Here is a 27,439-nt window from a genome sequence, read left to right on the forward strand (position 1 = left end):
GGCTTTTGCTTTACAACCTTGTGTTATTTTTTTACTGAAAACCAAGTGTGAAAATTGTGTTCTGATCCCTGATAAATACTGATCCCCAAAATCTCATCACTGATATGTACACCCTGTATTGGAATAGTTAAAGGCTAATATTATCCCATTTGTTATTAAACAAGAAATGGAAAGGTTAATTATGGCAAAAAATCAAGCTTTTGTCCAAGAGGCTAGTAGCAGCATATTTGATATTACCAAAAATTTAAAAGCTAAAGCATTCATTTTGAACATGATTATTAAGAACAACAAAATCAGAACAGTTTCTCCTGGAAGGCTTTTTTTAAATAAAAACCAAAGTATTTATTCTCAGTTCTGTTGCTTTCCTGAGCATCTGCCAAATTGTTCAGCTTTAGATTTCAACCACAGTGTACCTCCCTGTTTTTCAACTGTCATTCACAACCACTTTTATATGTGGGTTGTCTTTTTTTTCCCCTGCAGTGTCCTGAGCTCCCCAAGTAAGGGGCTCATACAGCTTATGTTCTGCACAGCAAACTTCTCCCAAAGTCCTTTTCCCTTGCATTCCCCCTCCCCAATGTCTTTTACATTTCTGCTTGCAGAGAAAAGGGTTTCCCCCTGACCATCTTGGTATTTCTATAGCATGACTCACCTGAATACCTCCAGCCTTCATAAAGCAACAAGCACCACTAGATCTATTTTGTAAGTAAGAAATAGAAGATTAAAGGTAGCACCCAAGACACCTGGAATCATCACACTAGATGAGATTACTCATCCATCTTGGTCATCATTTATTCTTCAGCAACAGCCAATGACAGATACTTCAGAAGGTAGTTTAATCAATGAAGATGGCTGAACAGCAAGCCTGGGATGCTTCTGTCTAGTCTGCTATCAAAAGGCAGAAGAAACAATAGGGTAGCTATTCAGGTAATGAGTGAAAGCTTTATCTTCATTTCATTACACAAACCAGCAGAAGAAAGGCAAAACAGCCAAACTCTAAGCTTTAATCTCTTCAGTAGGGACAGCCTAGCAAGTAAAGAAGAATGACTTTAATAGCTGCTGCCAGGGCACAGGGAAGAAGAGATAAACTGATGCTTTAAGAGAGAAGAAAGAGGGATCCCTGCCTGCAGAGAGCAGATGACAGCCTCTCCTCAATGCAGCTCCTAGTGTCCCCTCGTTCCACCTCAGGATGGGAGGGGAGGGCTGCCTGATGTTGGGGCGGAAGCCAGCTGACAACTTCCAAGACCTTGCTTCTTCTGAAACTCCACATTGCTGATGTTGGACCATGCTAACCCCAAAAACGGCTGTGGAGAGGTTTCTGTCCTACCCTCATCACATGGCAGGCATGCTACATGCTAAGGAACAGCTATGTACCTTCAAAAGCTACTTTCTCCAAGACAGGAGACTGTAGTCATACAGTAAGTAGCCATATACTGAATACTTGGCACTGATCTACCTACCAAGAAACTTGGCAAAGAGAAGTCCCAAGGCACTGGGAGTTATCACCGTTCTTATTAAATAAATATTTAAACTGTGGATTTGAGTATTCTGTTAGGGGTTACTATTAAATGCATCCAAGCTCCATAACTTTTTACAAACAATATACTGCAATTACTTGCTCTATTCTACCATACTTTAAACAGCACTAGGCAGAAGAACTGTATAAATACAGATGTACAGCCTTCATGCTCAGTAATATCTGCAATAAGAAAATTTTATTGCATGATAAAGCACTTGAGAATTTCTTCTTGTTAATTTATGTAAAAAATTAGAATTGCCACTAGCCAAAATTTCTCCATTCAAATGTCATAAAGTCTGTGATGAGTTTAATTAATGAAGATAAAGACAGCATTTGTCTTGTTGAAATGAAGCATTAATTGCCTGGAGGTGAGGATTCAGCTTTAAGGTTAGACAGTACCTGCAGCAAGAAGTAGGTGCTTTTCAAGAGAAGGTTTTCTTCAGCTTAGAAGACAAAGCAGAAACCAAGGAGACTCTTCAGAGGTATTTAAGGTCTCACTTCAAAACCAGTTTTAATATCACAGCATTTTCCACACTTAAGGAATTAAATATTGCAACCGATAAGAGTATGCCCATCATCGAATACAGACTCCTGTAAATCCACTGAACTTGGAGGAAGTCCATGAAGTCAATGACAGTCTTTTCATTGACTTTGATCACCTCAAGTTTATATATAGCTAAAAAGAAAAAACATGGGATCCTGATGAAGGAGATTACATTCATTCCCTCGCTTAATTGCAAGTGAATGGATTAGCATCATTCTCCATTGCTGCTCACCTTCTTATTGTAATATTGATGAAGAATGAAAAGCAGCCCTAAAAAGCCTTTCTCAAAATGAACGTGCTCCATTGGTAGGTTGAAAACAGAAAAGCTCACAATGCTAAGGCACAAGTGTACAAGACAACTATAGCTGTATTAAAAGCAAGAGTTGCAGCAAGAGGGCAGAGGCAAGATTTACACCAGTTCATAGCAAGAGGTGAAACTGGGTCTCCAGTAAGCTACCACCTTCTGTCAGTTTATAGGCAGAAGATGCCTGCAGCAGGGCAAATTTCTTGCCTCCCAGAGCTTACATACCAGGTTGTTTGCTGCATCCTTTTTTCACCATAACAGAGGACTAGTTACGCTTGATAGTATGTTGGGTTTAAGTGCAAAGGGATATCTACAATGAGTGTCTTCTCAGATTTACAGCAGCAACTCTGTTTTCTGATACCAGATCTGTATGAAGCACCCATGACACCAAACAATTCATAGAAAAGCAGAACTCTAAGACTGGTTCCTCATTTTATAACTAATTCAATAAGCAAACAGAATTTTCTATCAGTGTAATGAATCTTGTTAGCAATATACAAGCCATCCAAGCTAAACAATTCTGACAGTCACTATTGGCATAGATGCATTTTAACATTATGACTTTACATGTGTAATGTACAAAAAGGATATTACTATTAATATGCAAAACCATTATGCATTAAGATACAGACTGGCTCTGTCTGAATGCTGTAACTCTTAATGAAAACTGAATTTTAACAAGAGCAGTGTCATAGTAGTAAGTGATGATAGCTATTTATTTTTTTTCTCCAAATGGATTCTTACCCATATAGAAACTCCTCACTGAAGACTAAATCAAAATTATTGCAACTTTCTAAGAGCTATATCTGTTTTGCACTGGGGAAGGTATTGTTGGCATTCTGCCAATGTCCAAGAAGCCTACGCTAAGAATTACACATTTATGACTGCAAATATGCTCCTACATCGGATTAGTTTCAATACAAGAATTCACCAGAAACACGAGTTATTTCCTCATCTACATTAAATCAACATGTTGATGTTTGGTACATCCTTTGTTTTCAAGAAATACCGAAGCCAAAATAAAGCACTCTTGTGCCTTCAAAAGATGTTTACCCGCAAGGAAACAGCATCTCACTATATAAGCGGGTACCAAGAGGAAGATAACAGATACACCCATGGATATTGGGGGAGAGACTGAGCTCTTAAACAACCAGACTGCACATATAAAATGCAAGGTAGCATGGATTGAGACCACATTCATTACTGTGGTCAGATCCTACAGCAGCACTCCAAAAAAAAATACATATCCCAGACTGATGGGAAGACATACGTACTAGTGCATCTGTAAAGCCGGTACAGGAGCAAAGCACTGGCTTTCCAGATCAGCTGCCTAGTAAGGATTTGACAAAAACTCAAGCCTGTCCCCAATTATATTGGATCCTAGAATGAACAGGCTATTATTCGCTCATCTCATTGATCTTACAGCATCCTGATATTTGTGATCCAGGGCAAGTGCAATGATATTAAAAAGTAGACCCATATCACACTGTTTTCAGTAGTATTCCCTTTTTGCCTCTCCAAATCAATATGGGACAGAAGATGTAGGGTCAGAACAGGAACCTGACTGACATCCTTTGCACATGCGCAAGCAAGTCACCCACCACCTTATAAAATGGTATTCCGGGTGTGGAGAGCCAAGCTTTTCCTCTAAAGAGGATATTTCTACTTTCCTCATGGCATGATTTAATAGCAACAATAAATCAGTATGAACATGGAAGGTTTGTTCTCATGCTCTTCAGAAAATAAAGAAAGAGTAAGAATCATGCTTTCCAATTTCAAAAGTCTCCTAAACTTAATACTAATAAAGAGGACAGCTGTGGATCTCACACATGACATTGCTGAGCCTGAGGGTTTAACTGAGTTTTTTCTGTATTAAACTGAGGAGAAAAAAAAAAAAGAAAATGAAAACAATGAAAACACCTGAATTGACGTAAAGAAATACATATAATGTGATTGTTTTAAACTCAAATGGACTATTAAATAAGGAATTAGAAGGAAAACCCGCCTGTTGGCAAATTTCAGTGTAAAGGGACAGAATACAAAACAGGCTTCAATGTCCAAATAATTTCTGTTATGTTACAATAGTTTTTTGGCTGGGTTTTTTTGTTGGGTTTTTTTTGTTGTTTATTTGCTTGGTTTTTGCCAAGGTTTATAATGGCTGGAGGGAAAAGTTTAATGGTAATTTTTTGTTTTACCCTATTTAGATAAAGCACAGACAAGACAGTGTTAAGATACAGTGTTTGTGGTGGCAACAAATTAGAAGCTTAGCAAGGAAAGTTAGTCCAAGCAGATTCTACCAGTCTCGCCCTGGACACGCTGTTTCAAATGTGCCCTTTCATCTCCTGCAGAACAAAAATTTTATGCTTTTACACACACAGTTCTCCTTTCATTTCTTTGAACTTTCTCTTTATTCATACCTTTCTTTCCCCTTCAAAAGTTGTTTTCCCTCTTAATTCTCAGGAGAAACTTTAAAAAGATACCTTTCCAGGGAGAACACAGCAGTCAGTTTTAGCAGTGTAAACCAGCTGAAAACAGTAGAAAATTATAAGAAAGCAAAAGAAACTCATGCCTGTGCTTGCACCAGTGCTGCTGTGAAAGGCTGGGTGAGGAAACCCAGAGCACTTGTGCCAGCTGGGGCTGAGGGAGGCAGCACTCCCCATGGAGCTTACTCCTCCTCTCCAGTTGAACAGTGCAATAAACTGGGGCAGGAAAATGAAGCCAAAATTAGCAAGAGTGTCAAGAAAAGCTAGCTGTCATACAAACTGCAGAGAAGCAGTTCACACACTTACATGATAGGTGTTTACCTTAATCATCGTAAATGTTCACCATATTCATCAGTCACTGCAATTGCGGTGCATCACAGTCTGCAGCACACTTACACTCCCGTGTTCTGGAAACAAAGGAACTGCTATGCAGCTCACCAAAAGAGTAAGTGAAATCAGCTGGGTCACTCAGGACAGGTGGAAGTCTATACAAGAGTCTGGAGAAGTTGTAACACACCTGGAATCAATTCATGACTTCACCACAGATCACGGCTTATTTTGCACTTTAACTGTTCATGTTGTTTTGCATATTTTATTCCTTTTTATCTTTAAATTACTCTGAAGAACTACTTCAAACATAATAATACTGAAGTACATGTTTTGAAATTCCTTTTCTAACAAGGTAGGCATTTTGAAACTCCATATATATATATATTTAATGCTAAGTAATCGCCTTTTTGCTCCCCAGGGTAAATGGACAAAAAGACCACAGGATCATTAATCATACAGATATAAGCATACGTCAATAAACAAAAACCCAAGGGCCTGTTTGTTTTGTTTTTTTTTTTTCATTAGATACTCTCACATCCCCACTTTGATGAACTGTGAAGATTCACACAGGATAAACAAAAAGCAATTCAATATAGGGCACTGCAATAACGGAACTAGTTTGAAATACATTATCTGTAAGGACAGAGAATGTCAAGGTTTATAAGCCAAGATCAGCAGCATCTCCATTTCTGTAGCTATGATGTTATTTCATAACACTGAACTGCAGACAAGTCTTAACTGTCTTTTTGCTTATAAGCAGAGCGCAAGAATTGTTTTCTATAGAGTCAGAATACCTGCTGATCTATCTTAATGATAGGTTAAAAGTAATATTCTCAAAACGGTTTAACAACTTATTTTACATTTACAGTGTGGTCTTACTAAAATCCAGCTTGAAATAAATTCAACTATAGGATTGCCAAATGGATTTTAGAAGCACGCAGTCCACTAACAACATTCAAGTAGTTGAAGCAAACAGGTAATGTTAGCGCTAAACACATGCCCAGTCTCCAAATAGCAGAAGATCTGTGTGTCAGGATTGAGACCTTCTGCAGAGTTTCAAGTGAGATGGGTTAGGCAGCTGGAAATGCTCAATTTGGGCTGTTCAGCAAATTACATCTGGCTCAAACTCTTGTCTCTGCAAGTGCTGACTGTAACTCCAAGCAACATTCTCAATGACAGCAATATAACAACATTAAGTCAGGGATATATACATCAATTATGGGGGCTCAAGGCTTCCAAGCAGTCCTGCTCCATCAAGCCATCTGGCTTTTGGCAATGTGAAAAATAGCTTTCTCCTTGACTTCTTGCTGGTCTTCCAATCTACCAACTCCCCATGGCTACTAAACTGACATTTGGGAAGTACCCTAATTGAAGGCAGATGAACTGAAATAGATGCAAAGAAGGGCTAGGAGGATGAACACAGAAAGAGGACAGTCTTACACAAGACCAGAAATCATTTGCACTTCAAAATATTAGCAATGTTTTCCTTGTTACTGCAATGGTCGTTGGAAATTAAGTATTCTACTAGTAATTAGCTGAATAACAAACATTTCTCTATTAGCAAACTCAATGATAGTCAATGACAACTTAGCTATTGAAAATATTGAACTTTGAGATATGTGAATTGGTTAATTTGCAGCTAACATCATCCCTTTCATACTGTGTCCCTTTCTGCAGTTACATTTGCATAGAACCATGCATTTATGACTAGTTTTTTTTTTCAGGAAGTCATTTGGTACACTTGGTATTAATACAGTTTAACATAAGAAACCTTGCCATTCATTCTGGATCCTTAAGGCTATCCTTCCTCATAGGCGGCAAACACAAAACTTGCTTTCATCTAAGTTGCTTTTAAATATGACCCAAAAGAACTGAGACGACATGAAATAAAAATGTGAGAAAGATTAAAGGATAAAAAAGTCCTTCAACAGATGGGTGAAAAATCTTTCATCCTTGTAGAAGGAGGTTATGTACTTCTCCACATGAACCACTACCAAGGTCAAAGTGATCTAAGCAAAGCTTTGAGGGTGTCATACCAATAGTTCTACAGGTGTTGCAGCTCACACTCCAAGTAGTTGTTTGCAAGTCTCCAACTAGGGATGTTTACAGCTTTCTCCTATTACTGCTCATAACACATCAGCAGTGCCTGAGAGACAAGGAGAACCCTGTGCTTTAAGAGTTGCCTACCCTCCTGGGTCTGAATGCTACCACATGTATTTTCTCAAAGGTTTTTTTCATTTTAAAAAAAAAAGCATATTTAAATTGAACACATCAAGGCAGAAGATTTGCATGCTTTGCAATTTAAAAAGATACAACTTCAAGAAGGGTAGAGAATGATTGTAGTTTTTCAAAAGAACGTTTTACTGTATGTTATCTATGAATGAAATATTGGGGGGTTTTAGCCTTCCCTCTTATACTAGTTGTATCTCAGATATTTGTTACGATTCAAAGGATAACTATTAAATTGTACAAATATAACTAAAAACTACAGCAAGAAAAGTTATTAGGCCTTATCTTATATCAACTGAAAAACTTAAAGAAGTTACTTTTAACAGATTAAAAACCTGCCCCCCCCCTTTTTTTTAGCATCAATACTCATCTAACACTAACATAACCATGAACATAATGAAATCATTCATTCTACTACAAATAACATGCATGATGCCAATCACCAATACAAGTGATTTATTGCGTGAAAATTATTCATACATTTTAGTTAAGTATTGCCATGTAAATATAACAAGACCAATACCCAGCAGATCAAAAGCAGCAAGACTACACTTTGAAAAAAATCTTTAGGTAGCAAATGATTTTTAATGTTTGGATATTACCTGTTTTTTTTTCCCCACAGTAACCTTCACTACATCAATGAATCATTTTAAAAACAAAAAAGGGTTTGGCTTAGTCTATATTTAAATTAACAAATAATATGTCTCCTTTGAATAACAGCTGTACTGAACAGTCAGCAGAAATCCAAGTTACATATGAGAGGTTCAGAAGCATGTACATACATTCTGCAACAATTAATTGTTTTGCTGACATTTATAACATCAAATTTTGCCAATTCAGATGCACCAGCAGCTAACTGGCCTTGCAAGTAATTCCCCAACAATAACAGAGATGTAGCACAGAGTGGACTTACAACCTTCAAGTAGTTTTAAGACCACAAACACACTTTCAACTTCAGGTATTTCCAGATGCAGCCCAAAAGGGGGGCACAGCCCTGGCTGGGATGGCTCCAATTTCTAGCTAACACAGGATGCTCACAACTTCACACTCCTGCCTCACGCAGCACCGTTGCTGCACACGTTTGCTGCTCAAAGAGAAGAGCTGGAAGTACAAGAGCGGCATCGAGCAATGCCACAACACACTACCTCTAATCCTCCTCTAGGGAAACAGCTCCCTGCCACCTTCTCCCTCACTGTTTTGGGATTTTCACAGGCTCAAAGAGGGTCACACTTACTGCATGGCTTAGGACATAGCAGCAGGGTGGGCCAGCCTGACACAGGGAAAGCATGGACCCAGCAGCAATACAGTGTCTACTCAGAAGTATTATTAAAAAGGTAGCTTTGCTCCCAGCAGTTTAAAGGGGAGAAAAGGAAAGTCCCTCTATTTCAACTAGTAATTCTGTGCAAGCCTTTTATGATTGTTTCAGTGTCAGAAATGCCCAAGACCTCTTTCAGAAAGCAATGCATAAAGTAGTCTTGCAGGAAAAACAATTTTTATTTTTCAGTCTCTTGGGATTTTAGCACCTTTCACTTTACAGATTGGTTTAACAACATGGCTTCCCCTTCTTCAAAGTTTTTGCCTAAGCCGAAAGCAAATCCTGGCTTTCTGAGTCTCCATATAAAGCTAAATCCATATACCTTACTCAGTTACATTTCTGTGCACCTCATGCAGGAATTCAATCCTCCTGAGGGCAGCAAGAACATAAGCAGCAGCTACAGGAGGAAGGGGGATGAGAGAAGAGGCTGGCACAGCACACACCGCAGCATCAGTAAGTAATCACAGCCAGGTGACTGCACAGGCCAGCCACAGCATCCAGGTCTCTCTCCATCCATCCCTGTGTTAGAGTTGTTGCAAAGAAAACCCATCTACTCACAACAGACCCAGGCTATAAGCCATTTGCTTTACATGTTTCAATTCAAGCATGTGCATATATACTACCCTCCTTCTCAAAGTAGCGCTGACCATTCTGAAAAGGATGCACATAGGTAATTTGGGCACTATCAGCTATACCTGCTCTTTGCAACCCTGGCAATGCCAATGCACACTGAAGTCACCAAGAGTCAACCCCTGAGGACAGAACAGGGGCCTCTCCTCTCTCCTTCACACACACCTTGGCATTACTAGGCATGCTCAAGCAGAACGTGTGCTGAATGAAGAGATCACCAAGAAAAGCAAGGGACTTCTACTGCTGCTGTGAGCACTGACCTCAATAAGGTAAAGAAAAATGACTCAGAAGAGCTAACGTGGCAGTAGAGGGAGAACCTGAAAAGCAGCCCAAGTTCCAAACACTGAAAATTAGCTGGTTTATTGTCTGGCAGAGTAGGAAAAGCAAACTTCTGAACTGCTAAATTGGTACAGTGATAACATAGCACTACTCCTCATGAATACACCCATTCGAAAGTAAACAAAAAGTTTTGACAAAAGCTGCAGTAATCATCCCCAGTTACAGTAAGAATTTGAAGTCTGCAGTTAAAGAAAAACACATATTGCAGCTATTAAATCAGCATGCCCATGATGCATGCATTACTAATAACATCCTTACTGTATTCAAATACCTTCTGCTTGCTTTGAAAGCATAGCACTATATAGTAACTTTGGAAGAAAAAGGTTATTTTAATTAATTCACCATTAGTATTTTGTACTATTTAAGGTATGTATTGCATGCTTGGTTTCTAAACTCTATGTGACATTTGCATTTCAAAGCCTCCGTGGTTCTATTCCTCAAGTGCATTTCAAATCTGGAATCTGGAGACTTATGCATAGCTCTAAACTGGAAGTTAGAGATTATTATATATTGTTACCTCCAAGACAGCCAACAAATGATACCAGGAACAGCTGTTTCCACAGCAGCAGCATCTTCAGTCACCTAAATTCAGTAATTCTGGTTCAGTCTCAGGTGAACTGTATGTTTAGTCATCCAGGTGGCAAGGTTTAACCTGTTAAAAGAACAAATAAAATTGAATCCCATGATGATGCCTCTGAACTGGCTTCCTTGTTAATGCGCTTTTTAATAAATACAAAGTTGACAGACCCTCTAATGTTCCTCTTTTTTCCTATGACTTAACCATCCACAGAAGGGTTCATACACGTATCACATTTAGGTGTGTATATAAGGTGTTAGATAATTCAGCAGCAGCAGAACTGACGGGTAAGTCGATTCTGTAGTTCCTGCTTCTCACCAATCTCCAGCAATCATTTATTTGTAAGAAACAGTAGTTTTAAAGGAAGAGAGAGAGAGTACATGAGGTGCAATCATACACAAAGTACAGTAGTTTAATGCATCTGTTACAAGAACAGCTTGCATTGCACTTGCCTTGTATCACTGTGCTAGCAACAATCTGAACGCATGCAATAACTGATTTCATTAAAGTCATGTCAAACCCATTACTTTTTGTTTGTTTTCCATACTACATCGGTACTCAATATGCATAACAGCATTGCAGAAGTCTGAAGAGGAAGATCTAGCAACCAAAAAAACCACCAGTGAGCACATTGCACTCAAGTGCATCAGGTGTAATGACATGCTATGGACTAATTTGCTAGCTTCCATTTCTACCTTTGTTACCAGCCAGATGATAAACAGCTTGCCAAATTCTACTAGCCTGGGTATGACATTGTTCTTTTACTTGTATTTTTTCCTAAAAAGGCTTTACAGTAAATTTTCTGAAGTTGTACGACAACTGTGGCCTTTATATTTTGCGTGTGTCCCTTCCACAGCGTCCTTTCTTCAGAGCAAAGGTAGCTCGGCAAAATTTGCGGTTCTGCAGTACACAGACCAGACCAAACCAAATGGTTCCTCCTGAAATTAGTCTACAGATCAATGCACAGAAATACTAAGGTCAAGAAAGCAACTATTAATTCTGAGGAACCAAATCGGAGATGTCCGAACTTGATTTTTGCACGTGAACTGCATTTCACATTACAGTTGAAAGTTTATAATACTTCTGTAAATCAGGTGTCTGAATCTCAAGCTAAGCACCCCAGAAAAAGAGATCACGCACTCTGATACAACCCCACCCCATGATTTGCTAAGAGAATTTCAGCTCCCCAGAAAAACATGGCACGGCCCTTTGCCACAAGAACTGTATCTTTTGGCATCCTGCAATCCCGGCTCACGCAGGGTACACTAATCAGCTTCTGCAGCAAGGCACACAGCACCGACAGTGGAATCCTCTCCTCCATACGGTCAGAGGTATCGCTTTCTGATTTTTTCATGTGTTTCTAAAACAGAAAATAAGCAAACCCAAAACCGTGCATTTCTATCAAGTAATAAGTACTGATCGCTTAGCAGGTATCTGCTGCCAGCAAAGCTGGTACAAGAGAGAAGCTTAGTGTAGGGGTACAGGGGTACAGCAATTCCCAAGTACCTGAAAAGTGGGGGGGAAACATCCCATCCCCAGGCAGCTCTCTGGATGAGACAGTTTGAGGAACCACACCTAGTTCTCATAGACTAAGAGCTGAAGAAGTTTATCATATGCAACTAAAACATTGTTGGTTCCGAAAGGAGTCGTGTAAGCACAATAAGTTCTGGTAAGTTTGCATGTTAAAAAACCCACAACACTGCTTTAGCGACACTGTAATTCTTCCTTTCCTGGAGCCAAAAAACCCCTGAGGTCAGATGCACATACTGAAGAGATCACATGAAGAAAGGTAGAAACCTGTTTTGTGTCAGATCTGCAGTTCAAGACTGTTTTTTTCTTTTTCTTTTTCTTTTTTTTTTTAAGAAAAAGAAAAAACGCAAACCAAAAAACAAACAGAAAATGAGAAAAACACTTTTTATTGAAATGGAAAACTTGGGTTTGGTCACTCCCCACCCTGTGTTTCCACGGGACATCTGCAAAGCCTTCTGCTAAGTAACATTGTCCGTGGGCAGCCAGAGACCAGAGGCAGGAGAACCAAACACCCACCCAGCCCCAGCCCCAGCCCCGGCCGTGCTGCTGGAGGACCGGCTGCTCCCACAGCCATCAGAAGCCATGGCTGCGCCAGTGCCACGCCAGCCTGGCACAGGAACATCTCGGGACAGCTCCAGTTTTCAGCTGCAATGCTAAATCCTGCCTAAGCATCACCATCCTAGCCCATAGAAACTAGCGATTTTATAGCTGCAATGTTTGCCCTGAGCAGTGAGGATAGCCAGAAGGGCAGAAAGGGGAGAGGGGAGGAGGTGGAATAGGAATACTAAAGTAGGTCATTCTTATATGTCAGCTTTCTTGCAGTCTAACAAGGAAGGAAAAAAAAAAAAACGATGGAGAGGCTAAATTAATTTGATTTTGTTCCTTAAGTGCTCTGGGCAAAGCAGAACATGATAGATCCATTTCAGGCCAGAAAAAAAGTGCTTTGGTAGAAGCTAAAAGAATTGAAAAGTTTTATATGTGGGTATAAAATCATAAAAATACATCCCAACCTCTGCCTGCATTATATTTTAATAAATTTTAATCTCTAAAAGAGAGAATGGTAGTTACCAGCTAGCTAACCTTGTAAGGTTTAAGTTACTTTAAATGCTTCATTTTCTCTCTGTTCTGTAAGACTGTGCTAATCTAGGCTCTATTCCTGAATACCCCAAAATTTCATTTTTAAAACATGACACTTGGTAGTGTTCAAATTTATAGCTTTAAGCCAGATAAATGTATCCTTATGCTCAATAACATGTCAATTCTTTACAAAAGAAGATGCAAATTCATATGCACACCCATTTAACACCAAGCAGACACCAAAATATAACATTCTCGAAGTTTCTCCTCAGTTCATTGTTGAGCAACAGCCTTCCCATTAAGGAAAAGAAGCTGAAAGGAGGTTTTCTCTGCTGACACCATCCCAGCCTGCTGCCATTAGGAACATGAAGGGTTGCAAAGCGTGCGACCCACCATGGGTTCCCTGCCCTCCCTTTCGGCACCAAGGTTGCCTCCGACAAGTCGGAGGATGGTATTAGGCTGTTTATAGACCCTCAGTGAATATCTGTCACTGGAGTAAGCTTGTTGCTTTGAAATTGCTCCAAAAATCAAGTATTGAGTACCACCGTAGCTCAGCTTTACTGTAACCTTTTTTTAAAAAAAGATTCTATTAATCTAAAAATTAGATCCCCATCAGTGGTAACAGACAAAAATCCATTATTTTAGCAAGGTTGCAGTGAGTCACTTTTCATAATATATGTATTCCAATTATCTAGCACATGGAAATAATTTGTATCAAAGCTATTCACTGCCAATGCAGGGATTCAAAATCAGATGACAATGCTGAGCATCTTTGTCACCTTCAGAGCTCCTAGATAACCCCAGTCGCTTTCCAGATCATCCACATTCAGAAAGAGGTGAGGAAGAGTACAAAAAAAGGTCCCAGCTCCTTGCCATTTGATTGTAATGTTTCAAATATGTCACATCTTACAAACGGAGAGTAATGTAATATTAATAGCAAATAATAATTTTACCTCCCCCTCCTTTTGCAGAAGCAAAGGGGCAGATCCACAACATCATTTTGGTGCTTTTGGAAATAAATGGACTTAAATTACCTCCACAGAAATTCAGCACTTCATATGTAAAGGCCAGAAAGAATAAAGAAAAACAGAACCTGCTGTGCTTGGAAAAGATTATAAAGAAACCAAAAGAGTAATACCCACAGAATATTTAAAAATATATTTATATTTTCTTTTACAATTAGAATGCTTCCTAGTATTAGGTAGTGCTCTGGTTTCAGGAGAAGCCAAAGATATTTCAAAACAGTAAGAAAGGAAACCTGTGAAGTGGTGCAAACACACCAGGAAAAAAATAATGGATTTCTTTGTTATACATTTCTTTGACTTTCAGAGAGAAGTAAATTCTCATGAGTTCCCCCAAGAAGTCTGTTGAAGACAACCACAGGATAGTGGGAAAAAACCCCACCATCACCAAACAAATTACATAGGATGAAAGCACACACGTATAAAAAAAAATTCAGCTTTATTTTTCTTCCTTCAAAATTAGCTTTCCAAACCCCATGCACTTTCAGATCATATAATATAGCAAGTGATGGACAAGAAAGTCTGAAAGAAATAGAAAGTTTGGGAAAGGTTCAAGAGTCAGTAATTTTATTCAGTGACCTGAATTTTTACTACCCAGAGTCAAGTGTAAAAAGCAGTAGTTCCCCAAAGATGGAATTTTTATTTCTATATTTAGAAATGGAACTTGTCAAATCTGACCGACAAGTTCAAGTTAAACTTTGAGTATGAGCTGGAGGAATTTGTAGTGTCACTGAGTCTAAATTAATCAGAAATTCCTGGAACTCAGGAGAGCTAGAGACCTAGAACTTATTTTTCTGTATTGATTCACCAACCACAAAACAGAAAATAAACTGACGACTGACACTAGAGGTCAGCATATCTTTGCAAAGGGATGAATTATTAGAATCTCATCTTGATAAATTATGAGATTAACACTCTAGTTAATGATAAAGTCATCTCCACATGGCATCATAAAACCGAGATGCATTGATTAGTGTGGAACACCCCTCAGCAACTTCAAGTAGCCTTTTTTTTTTTTTGGCCAGGGGCTGGGGGGAAGGAACAGGAATATCCACTTCTCATTTCCCTCAAAATTAAATTACTGGCTGTGAAAAACTACCCAATATACTTTGTTTCAATGATGAATACCTACATGGTAGACTTATCTTCCACATCACTGAATCAAGCCTCTGCCTCTTATTTTCCACACTCTAAGACTGATGGGAAGCACTGCCATGATCAAAATATACTAGCTTTGTATGGTAACTACACACTTACTTTTCCGTGCTCAGTGAAATAAATAAATAAATAAATGCTACAATCGTAGGCTTTTGAAAATCCAAAAGAAATACAACAAAACCACTGTAAAAGTACTACATTTGCACACAGTTTATCAAGCTGGTCTTTCTGTAATACTAACTAATCTCTATACTTTGCTCCTATACCAAGATCACCCCGTTCACCAGGATCTGTCTCTGTTGAGATGAATCCAACTCAAAAGTGCTAAAGGTGTATGGAAATATCAAGTCACAGGCAGACCTATCCAATGCCAGAGTTGACCATAATTTTTTTTTTAAATTAAAAAAAAAAAAAAAAAGAAATCAAACTTATATCTGTTATTTGTTCCACTGACGCAGACACGGTGCCAGCTCAAGATGAGAACTCAGAAGGGGTTTCTGTCACTTGAAGGAAATGGTTAATTCAACTCTGACATCATCCAATGGGCAAATCTAGAGATTAAGGTATCCGAGTAATTCAATGTTAGAGATTGGAAGGGCTCTGAAAAAACAAAACCCAGAGGAAATATTGAACATTACAGAGCCAGTACTGGCAGCATACTTCTGAAAGAAATGCAAATGCATCTAACGTACCTGAAAGACTGTAAATAAATAAGAATTGACCAGTTAGAAGCTACAGAAGCATGGCAAAGAACAGAGTTAAAAAAAAAAACAACTTGCTAAGCAATACCATGGCTTGTTCCAAAGAAAAGTTTAAAATGGTGCTCCAAGGATAATCGTGGCTGCTCTGACTCCTTTGGGGTCTCATTAGATCTTTGTTCCACAGCTGCATGGTAGCACCACTCATTAGGAAGCAGCCTTTGCAGGTAGCAGTTGTGAGGCTGCCTGTGGCTCTTCCTCAGCCTTCCCATCCCTACAGGGGTATCAGCAATAGACAAATCATCCTGATGATGCTGGACTGTAAGCGCAAAAAGGAGGAAGAAAGTTTTAGAGAAACTTCACCACACCAAGCACTAAGTAGGATTAAAGTCATCTCCAGTGTGTCATTTGCAGAGACTTAATTAGAAGCATCATTTTAAACACAATTAATTTATAAAAGCTTAAAATAGAAGAACCAGCAACTGTTCTATGGAGAGTTTTATTGCAGCTTCTCTTGTCTCACTGCATTTATTGACTTTCAGCCACAGTCCCCTCCTTCACCTGCCCATCCACCCTTTGCACTTGATCAAAATCTCACCAGTACAGAGACCACACAGGTCAACAAAGAACATTTGTAGTAATTGAATGCCCACTCTCCCTGTATACTAATCTTTCCACAAACATGTTTATCAGAATCTCTTTTAAGTCTTTCCATTTAATTAATTACGTGATAAAATTTAAAATCCATTAGGTCTTTTAAGCAATAGCAACTTCAGACCCAACATATATGTAAGACCTATTCCGAACACAGTTTGATGATATGTTTAATTACTGTCATTAAAAACTAAATTATGCCTATTTTTGTTGTTGGTACAGTGAAGATGTTACACTGATCTGTTAATTTTTCAAGTTCAAAATATAGATATTAAATTAAAACAGAATTATATTGCTCTTTTCTACCTTACTTCATGAAATATGAAAGTTGATGAGACAAAACAGATTTGCACAGAAGTTCACTCGAGACCTGAAAACTTATCTTGATACTATTTGCTTTTTCTGTCCAGACAATCATGGCTTGCAGCTGACAGGCTGACAGTTTATCAGAAACAAACGAAAATGATATTTCATGTTCTCTTTCCATAATATTTTGAAAAGTTTAGTTACAGAGCTGCTAGTATTATAAAAGAAACAAGACCTCTACTCACAGAAGAAACAGAATAAAGACACCTATTAAACAAAACACCTGCTATGACAATATTAACTACACGGGCATCAGCCAAGACATTTCATTTCAAATGGCACGAGCACAGTCCCGATACGGTTGCAAGTGCGGATTCTGTCCTTGCTGCCGAGGGATGGCTCTTGATCCCTGAGGAGCAGACTTGTAGGTTTGCTGCAGCGTTCATCTGCATACGGACTTTGTGTGCCCTAGTTACCATCCAGCTCACTTCCAGTTTCCAAATAAAATCTTATCTTCAGTGCCAAAACTGTACTTCCAAATAATAAAGGCAGAAAGGGCTTTTTTGCAGTGTAGCAAAACTTTCAGGCTGCAACTTCTTGGTAAAAAAATCTCTATCTATAGGAATCTTGTCTATTTAGCACAAAGAAAAGTTTGACATTCCCTATAAGCGTTATTAAAATTTAAAAATATATATTCACCAGTCATCGCCAAAAGCTAACTTCTGCTGCTACTTTAAATACCTCCATTTATTACCATTATACAGATAATCCTCTGAAGTATAGAGGAAATGTATCAAATGCCTTCCCAACTCATGCTACACAACATCAGTACAACAGCCTCTTGCATTTCAAAACCCTATGATTAATGTACTGTAATGTTAAAATTGCAGTGCACCCTTGATGACATGACCTGTGCTCTGTCTATTAATTCTTCCTTTCTTGGAATAACAATATTTCAAACCAATAACCAACTTCAAAAAGCCTTTTTTTTTTTTTCCCCCAGAAGAGTGACCTGTCACAAATAAAGTATTTCCTCTGTTATTTTCACGCCCCTATTCGTATAATTTGTATGCCTGAGGCTTTCCCCCTGTAACTTACCAATTTCAGACACCCTTTTGATAACACATATAGGTCATCACCTTCAACCAGGCATTCCAAGACAGGTACTTCCAGAGGTCAGAAATTCTTTGAACCCAAATGACAAGATGTCACAAATCACTTCAAAATAATCTAAGGCTCCAGAATTATGATAAATAAATCAAAGCTATTGGAAAAATCACATATGAAGTTGGATGAACTATGCCTTGTGCAGCTGCAGTGGGGGGAAAGAGGGGGGACCCGACTACCTGATTTCTATTTCCATAACTTGGATGACTACGATATCTGCATTTGCATTACCTGCTCTCCAGGGCTGCCAGAGTACTTGCTGAGCATTAGCACAGCTAGCCTTGGGATGGCAAGAGATGTTGCTCATGAGCCAATATTAAGTCTGAAAATAAGACTGACCTTTGGCAGTTAGGGTTACTTTTATTAGCCAGTCCTCATTCCCATATAAGGAACCTTTGTATTACATATAGAGAGTGGTCTCTGGTGAGATACAAATAGTACAGTATTTGTTTTAAAACACCTTTGGTTCCATCGCCTACAAATTGTAACTTCAAAAGCTTCTTTTATCCTGCATGGTTGCCCAAGTATAACTCATCACTTTGCATTGCATAGCTAATTTCACTTTGATATTCCTAGGCCAGAATAAAGTTGATCTGTACATCTTGCCTTGTTGCAGCCAGCATTAACATCCACCTCCCGCAGGGCACTGCCTCACCTGGACAGGGAGCCCCACAAATATTGATCAGCGTTTGCTGACCTGGCTCCGAGGGTTACCTACAGCAATTTGTCAGTAGTCCTCTACATCAAAAATTTAAGGACTGATGAATTTCCAATAATCCTATTGACCACAGTAATACCACCTAGTTCAAACATATTTTTTAAACAGAACATGCTGTTCTCCCTCATATTTCTCCCATACAGAAGTGCAGTATCTACATAAAACAAGCAAGACTCATCCTACCCTTGAGATGGGCTCCAAATCCCGGTAACTGAAATTCAGGCAGTTCCACTGACCTGAACTGAAGCATCTAGGGAGCAAAGAAGTGCCACAGAGTAATAATAGACTGTCTTCAAGCACTTGCAAAAACAAAACAAGAAATCCAACACAACCCCAAGCATTTCCTAAACTCCCTCCCAACACAGAAAGATTAAAAAAAATGAAACAACAAAACAAAAAACTTAACCATAGACAGACCACTAAATGCCACCAGACAAAACAGCAATGTAGTCAATCCACTTAAAAAGCATTGACAATATATTACTCTGTCAGGGTGCTGTAACTCAAAAGCATAGAAAACACCACAGAAATACTCTCAACACCAGACTGTACCAAAATTTACACCAACAGGCCCCTGTGTTTAACTAACTTCTCCCGACAGATAAGTTACTCTGATTTACAAAGCTCCCTGTAAGAAATATCACTGCTCTTAGTCCACAAAATACTCATCGAAACGTACACTCTAGCCTTTCTGGTCTCCCTCACTACAGGAGACCGTACAAAAACTCAATATTTCTATCACATTAAACTTTTCCTTAAGCTGAGAATTTAAACTACAACATATTAGACACAGAATAGTTTTCTCATAACTTTATAGCTGACAGTCAGTACACTTTGGGCTTGAAAAAAAAGAGATTTTGCAGGTTAAACAGTAAAACATGTTGCTAGCTGTGTATATGTATACACACATTACATACACACATATTTACAGCTAGCTATATATATAAAAAAAGTAACAATCTAATAATGTATACTAAACAAACAATTGCAGAAAAATCCCTTCCTTCTCATCCCCTTTCCTCCTTCCAAAAGTCTCATTAATGCTCAAGTGCCTACAAGAAAATTTATTCAATTTTAATGGCATTTTTGTCATATGCATAACAATACAGGCAAGAAATCCTCAATGCATAACCACCTCTTTAGTTACTTAAAACACCCAACCAAAACTTAAAACATGACCTGTGTATTGCATTAACCAGGCTTTTTCTAGAAAAAGCAATACAGTTACTTCTTTGTTTCCAAAGGAAAAGGAAAAAAATTCCTAACAGAGATTTGAGGACAAGAGCCTCTAAGTGCCTGTGCTCCACCTGCACCTCTCCCATCTGAACATCACCGCAGGCCTTGTGGCTTCCCACAAAGGTGTGGACTCAACTTTGCTTTTAAATGGAAAAGGTCTCCAAGATTTCATGTTTTAAAGTCTTTAATAATACATTTTAATGCAGACTTTTCTGGCCAATTTACTCAGTGAGAAAGGACAGCCTTTCCTGCATTACATTTCAGAGGTCTGATGGCCAGGTTTTCTGCACTGGTTTTGTTTTGGTTTTTTTTTAACCTCTAATTCAGCTTTGTACATAACTTAGCAGGGAGTTATTACAGTGGATAATACATCAAAAACCCAAGCAATTGTATTACATGACTTTAAGGCAAATGATCGTCCCCCTACATAGCTCCTCTGGCACATTTGTACACTTACACAAAGGTGTGAATTAAATGTTTTACTATTACACCATATATTTGTTTCTTCTTGACCGATACCAATGAGGGAAACTCCCTAGACCAAAACTGACATAAAAATTGATGCAAACTTGTTGGTGAGACACATTGCTCCACGTGAGCAGTAATGGAAAGTTTCTCTTCCTTCCATAAGTCTCACACAGAGGTTTCTTTTCTCTCCCTCCAAGCAGAAGCAAGCCAAGAGGAAGACATGACCTATAGGCAAGCCGACCTGAGACAGACCCCACAGGCTTGTTTTCTGCCTCCCGGCCAGAGAAGCAGAAGGACCAGCCTGCAGGTGAACACAGAGGATCCTTTGTTGTTTCTTCTTTAGCTATTAGACATCTACAGTTTTTGCCACGTAGGAAAGGGTGAAGAGTCATATGCATCACTGAACTAGCAGTAAATCCTTGTTTTTAAGGTCAGCGCACATCTTCGAGTACAACGGTCTTTAAACCAATATGAATGCACTGGATAGATGTTATTGAAAATGCAACTTGCTGTTGAGACGTGGAGCAGTTTGGGTGAGGAAGCCAACAACAACAGGCTCCTCTGAAGAGTCCTCTGCTCCAAAGCTCAATGCATCCTTCAAACTGCCTCCAGTGATGGAGAAGCTAAGCGTAACGCTGGGCCACACACACTGCTCTTCGTCAAAGCAACTACTCACAGGGAGTAACTCACATCAAACCATCTTATGTGGGTGAAGATAATGGACAAAAACAGCACCAGGGGAATGCACCATTGCAGTCCCAAGCTGAGACCTCACCCTGCAAGCTGAAGGACCAGCCCCGTTTCCCCACACGCTCCAGCCACAATGCTTTTTTACAGCCTGACAGCCGACACACAATGGGTAAGATGTATTGTCTCTGTTTAATTGTAAAAGAAAAATTAATTCCCAAGAAGTAACATACCAAGAGGGCAAAATGGCATAAATGCTTCAAGTATATACATAAACAAGGGAGGACAAAAATAAAAGCTAAAAAGGTGACATTTACATTTTATATACAGTCTTCCCAGCCTTTTCTTACTCTTTTGAAGTATCTATAGCCTGGGAATGGAGGAGCTAGATAGAAGAATTCACAAATTTAGCAAGGAACTGAGCTTCAGGAGATATGGCCACAGGTACCCTTAATCTATCCTGTCTGTGATTATCTCAGTTGAAGTCACATGCAAGAAAATAATCCCCTGCAGCATAGAGCACTGATGTGAAAGGAAAGAAAAGCTCAAAGTCACAGCCGAACGGTTATAGCTGAACCCATTTCAGTACTTTTCTTCCCTTCCACTTCCTACTTGAGACCAAGGCAGCTTAATCTGCATTGATGTCTATGAAGTTTCACTTTAAAAGTTACTCAGCCCAAGAGACTTTCCTCTCTTATGAATAGAAATAAAATGCTGAAGTACTTTTGTGCAAAGTTTTTTAAAAAAGAAACTATGAGATATTGCCTGAAAACTTGAATACTGCATTTCAGCCAAATTTCAAACTAGTAGCAGAGATATTAACCCCAAAGAGAGATTATAACACAAAAAACACTTAAACTGAACTAGCAGGCAGAATAATATCCATTGGAGAATATAAAGTCATTACAGACGTTCAGTTGATTAGTATGGCTGATCCGCTTGCACACAACAGTGACTGTTTAACAGAATTGAACCATTTTATGGTTACTATTAAGACCACAGAATACGTTTGGGGTTTTTTTTTAATAATTACTTTTATTCTAATACAACACATCCCTACCTCTTCCCACTCCTTACTTCCCCTCTGTTTTGCCCCACACACCCCTGCCTCCCCTTCATTACTGCAAAATGAGTTCTAGCATTAGTTCAGACACACACTTGCTTTGTTAACTCACTGCTGGAAGAGGACAGCACCTAGACCCCTATGACGGAAAGTAAAGCAGAAGAAGGAGAAAACATGATGAACAATGAAGTGACAGCAGGTAATCTCAGTTTCACGTAATTTAGAGATTAGAATTATTATTTAGGTATCCTTGTTAGTCATGTCTCCAAGCAGGACACCAAGTCTCAACATAAGACCGTAATTTGAAAAAAGCAGAATACTAGAAGTTAAAATTTAACTGAGTTTTCTTCCATTGATACTAAAAGAGGAATATTAGCGTCTATCCCACGATTAATGCCTGCAACCACAGTCAATCTATGGCCACAAAAAGCAGTAAAGAAAGTACTAGACTTGTTAGCCAAGCAACTGTGAAACCCCTCTTTTATCCTTCCCACGTAACAAGGCCTCACTTTCCGGACCAAAAAAAAAAAAAAGAAAAAAGAAAAAAAAAAAGCTTGACAAAAAGCAGTGTTTAAATTAAAAAACTGTGTTTTAATTACTTAGTAAGATCTCTTTAAATATCAGAAAATTACTTAGCAAGATCTCTTTAAATATCAGTACAAGGTTAGATGCGATAAAGACTACATTGGCTTTGCTAGATAAGTTTGACAGCTTTGGTTTAAAAAAACCAAACAAAACTGGAAGGAGCAGAAAGCTACACTGAGATAACATTTAGTGGCGATGAACCTAAGAACATCTAAAGTACTGAAAAAATCAATTTCTTGACTTAGGAACTAAATTCGAATTAGGAAATCTGTCTGACAGAGGTTTGAAAACCATGGAAAATAAGATGGGGAGGGAGGTTGGTACAAAATGCCCTGGCAGGAAAACAAACCTGCAAAAGAATCATACAGAGAGACCACACAGAGTTTGCACCAGGGAGGGGGATGCAGGAAAAAAAAACCCAATTTTCATTTTGGGGTTTCAGGAGTTTTATTTCATCCTAGTAATAATAATATTGTTCTGAAATCATTCACAGCGCCAAAGCAAGTTTGAAATACAGTTTCAGAAAACCTACACTTGGAGCTTTGCTAACCAAAAAGCTCACTTCCCAAATATCACTTTACCTTTTCTTCAGAGAAGAAAAGTTGTATTCCACCATGTCTAACAGGAAAGTAGCAACAAGTCCCAGACCCCAGAAGATGCTGTTTTTCTTTTGGATCACCAAGGTTCACTTCATGTCTTACTGCACTTGGCATTACTCTCACTATTAATCGTGTACTGCAGACCAGTGCTTTTCTAGGAAATGATCTCAAACTAAATTCATAATTCTTTAAGAACCAATAAATCCACTGAACCAGAAAGCTCAGGCCTTCTGCAGTGGGCTGCAAGCAGCCAAGCTGCTTTACTCCCTTTAGCAAAATTCACTACCACCTTTTATTTAAAGCACTGAGTGGGAACTGTTTATATATTTTAACAGCATACCTGTGTTTTGAACCACTGAAGGAGGAAGAGGCCAGAAGACCACAGAAATCCTTTATGAACAGCTACACTAGAGACATGCTACATAACTTCAATCTGTCACCAAGTTTGTATTTTCCTGTGCTATAGCCAAAGGAGCAAAGGCTCCTGGACAGTCCTACCAAATACTTTTTCCTAATCGTCTAAGACCTAGGGGAACATCCCTTAGCATTTTCCAAATGTTCCTACAGAAATCAAGATCTTCTGCATTTCGTTTTTCTGGAGTTACCCTCATTAAGAGGAAAGATCCTCTATGAAGAATGGGTACATGTGTGTCTCAACACATATATTAGATGGGTCCTTACTCTTCCTCGCAGGGAGGAGTTATTCTAAGTTAAATATGAAATTTGAATAGTCAGATCTATGACACGGCATGAAAGATGCTGCAGTTACTAAAATATTTGGGACGCCTCTGCATCCTTCTTTGTACAGGAGAGGGAAGGTGAAAATTGAAACTTATGTTGAAACAGAGCATTAAAGAACATATTATGCCTGGCTTTAAGTGGTATCATTAAAGCAAGAACACAAAGTATAAACTCATCTACGACAAATCTTGTACAAAAGTACTTGAAGCTGTGCCTACAATGCATATTTTTCTAAGTCATAAAAAGTAATTTTAATTCTACAAAGGCTTTTGGAGCCTTTTTTGACTAACAAGGCCATTAAATTCACCTGAGCACGCACAATGAATCCAGGAAGCAGGATTTTTCAAAGCCTAATGTTAAAGGGGGCTTTCAAGACTTCTTTCACATTCCTATAATATTAACTGGATCTACAAATATTGGGCACAGTCAAGAAGAATAATACCATAATAGAACTTTGTCAACTGATGATAATGCCTTGCTGGGATTTTGCTTCTAAAAGTACCAGCCTCTTTTAGTTAGAAAAGTCTAAGGTATGTAAAATATATCCCAGTGAAACAACGAAGGGTTGTATTTTTTTTTTTTTTTTAGAAGTCCTCTACACAATGCAGAGAAAACTTGTGGAATTTATCAGAATAATACATCACTCAGGACTCAGGAGGATTTGCAAAGGAATCAGATAAATAACACAAATAACAAGCGTGCCCAGAATTATAGTCACCTGCATTTGTAAAGCAAACAGGGGCTGGAGCCAGCGCTGCAGGACACGGCTTGTAGCTGCCAGAGGCAGAGGGAGGAACCAGCTCCAGGAGCAGCAGATGTAGAGATACAGATGCCATCAGGCTTGTTGCACCCTCCTCCAGGTAACTGGGGTTGCCTGTTTGCTCGGAACATCCACCCAAATATTAAGCTTGACTTTGCATAACTCTGAGACTTTGATAGTAAGTGATGGCAAAAGGCAGTTCTAAGATGAATGGGAAAAAATTCATCGCTATTTCTGTTGCCAAAGCAAAACCTGACCTGGTTAGGGACAAAAAGAGAAGAAAAATATACACTAGCACTTTTCTACTCCCCAGTTCATAAGAGTAACACGGCATATTTCCCTAAGTCCGTTATGGGTTAAATTTAATACATGTAAAGTGTAAACGCGTGTTGCCTCACTGCAATAGTAACATTTCTTTTGTGCAAATTAAAAAAAAAACCACAACAAAAAACCAGCTCTCTGGTGCAATACCTGTTTGTATCTCTCTCAAACAACTTCTTTTCACATGTGCCATTTAGCTAATTCACATCACTATGTAATACTACTTCCCAGGAAGTATAGGGACAGATTAATCTAAGAATGGTATGTTCATTACGACCTTAACTAGGCTTATTGGACAAGTCACTGAGTCTTTCAGAAAGGAGAAGTTTGTATCCTTACAAATTCAGAATTTGAGGAAATATCTAAATTAGAATTGCAGACAGTTAACTGTCTGCAGTGCTTATTCCCCAGACTGATGCACTTCAAATTTTTCTCAAAGTATGGTGGAAATGCTGATTCTTCCCTCTCTGCTGCAGTGAACCAAGGGCTGGGAGAAGATTCCTTTTGTTACAGTATTGTAAAGGGTCATAAGGATAAAGGAGATTATTTTCTTCTGCTTATTTTGCTAAGATACCTACAGAGAAAAAACATGGTTCTCCCCTTCCGGATGATGCTGTATGCATCAGCTACAAATTCCAAGCCTGGTTCTCTTAAAAATGTCACTGTAGACTGTTATCTGCTGGAAAGAGAGCATCCTTGGACACAAAAGGGAAAGTACATCTATGTTATTAGTGATTTGTATGTTTGAGGCTTACGTGCAATTCTTTTCACACTATAGTGTAAAAAGCTTCAGGGAGCAGCTGGAAACTTCTACCATGACAGTATCCGAGGTTCCCAGAAGTGCAGCAGATACCTGATGAGGAGTTAAGGGGATCAAATGACTCAGACCAGAACTCATGCCTACTCTGCATTAAGCAATCAAGAGTCCATCTAAGAATGAAAGCAGACTGGAGAAAACTTCAGGTTTAATCTCACCTAACCTTATTACTGTTTTCTATCAGTTTCACACGTTTTACCAATTTTTTTCCGATTTTTTTTTTTTCCTGAAGTCACAACTATGTGAAAGGTCTGGGAGCTTTTTGTTCTTTCAGGATAACATGCAGGCATGAGCAGTTAACTATGCAAGTTATCAAAATCTGTAACATTAGGATGTTCAGATGCTGGGGGAAGAGAAGATTTTATGTTAAAATAGCTCAACAGCAGGAAGCGCGAGGTGGTGGAGCTTTGCAACTTCCTTAAGCTGCTTAGCTTCAGATAAGAAGCTTATGCAACTTTCTTAACTCTGGAGTACATTCAGCAAGTGATATCAAAACAGTTTTCAAGTTAAGTTACACTTGGGACAGATGGCTCTTGAGTACTGTCATTCTGCCCTCTTACCAATGAAATAAGCCAAGAAAACCAAGCCCCCTTCCCCTCCACCTTCCCAAACCACCCACCCACTAAAAGCTAGGTACAGTTTAGTAGAGGAGGTAAGTGCCATACTCATTTTCCTTGATGTTTCCCCTGCATGATATGGGACATCTGCGCAGTAAGCCCAGCTTCTGAGCTTTGGCAGTATGAGCAAGAGATTATTGCAGTTTCTAAGTGGAGCCTGACTACTAAGAAGCTGCTTTGCAATCATCTGGAAATACTTGTAGAAATGAGTATAAATACTGCAGTTATTCTAGTCAGAAGACAGACTTAACAATAAGTTGTTTGGATTTTTCATCTGAAACCAACCAACCCACAACGGACCTAGTCAAGAACATTTTTGGGACAGGACAGGGACAAGGTCAAAAGCTTAAAGTCTTACAACAGTCTAGATTAAGTTGCATCAAAGCTGGGACTTGAATGAATAATGAACGTGAAAGAGATACTACGCTCCTCTTGGAAGTTGTTGAAAAAAACGTAGAAAAAGCTAAGAGAAGTCCATGATCCTTTTCTGGACCGCAGCACCTTATGGAGAGGCACCAAATGCCACCATCACCACTTCCAGAGGAAACACAACAGCAGTGTCAAACACCAGGTCAGGGCACAGCACTCCCCACAGCAGATGCACGGGGCCAGCTCTCAGAGAGGCTGGGACCAGTTGCCTCTCCAACCAGCAGCTCCTGAGGGCTGTGCTCTTGAAGAGGATGGTGTGTTTCTTGATGAAGATTCACTTATTTCAGCTGTTTTGTAAAAGGACAGATCTGCAGAAGGGCTTTCTGGTCTACAAGTGCACTTGATGAAATACTGAAACTTTCTAGTACCTGGATTTTGGTGTGTGAACCACAGTTACACGGCAGGGAAGAACTTACTACAAAATAAAATGACAAGCAAAACCCACAATCTTTTGTTATTCTCCAAAGGAGAAGGGAGGAAACCCTACTTCATGGAACAGTCACAGAAGGATAGTATGGT

The 27,439-nt window shown here is 39.0% G+C and overlaps 1 protein-coding gene across 1 annotated transcript in view; it reads right to left on the minus strand.

Annotated features, from left to right (window-relative positions):
• CNTN3 (contactin 3) overlaps nucleotides 1-27,439 on the minus strand; it is a 117,292-nt gene that overhangs the window by 76,151 nt on the left and 13,702 nt on the right. Inside the window, exon 2 of the mRNA XM_052776360.1 lies at nucleotides 10,208-10,342. Coding sequence (XP_052632320.1) covers nucleotides 10,208-10,262 — 55 coding nt within the window. The 5' untranslated portion in view covers nucleotides 10,263-10,342. The remainder of the gene's footprint in view (nucleotides 1-10,207; nucleotides 10,343-27,439) is intronic.

The sequence above is a fragment of the Harpia harpyja genome, chromosome Z (genome assembly GCF_026419915.1).
Source record: "Harpia harpyja isolate bHarHar1 chromosome Z, bHarHar1 primary haplotype, whole genome shotgun sequence".
NCBI classification, from domain to species: Eukaryota; Metazoa; Chordata; class Aves; order Accipitriformes; family Accipitridae; genus Harpia; species Harpia harpyja.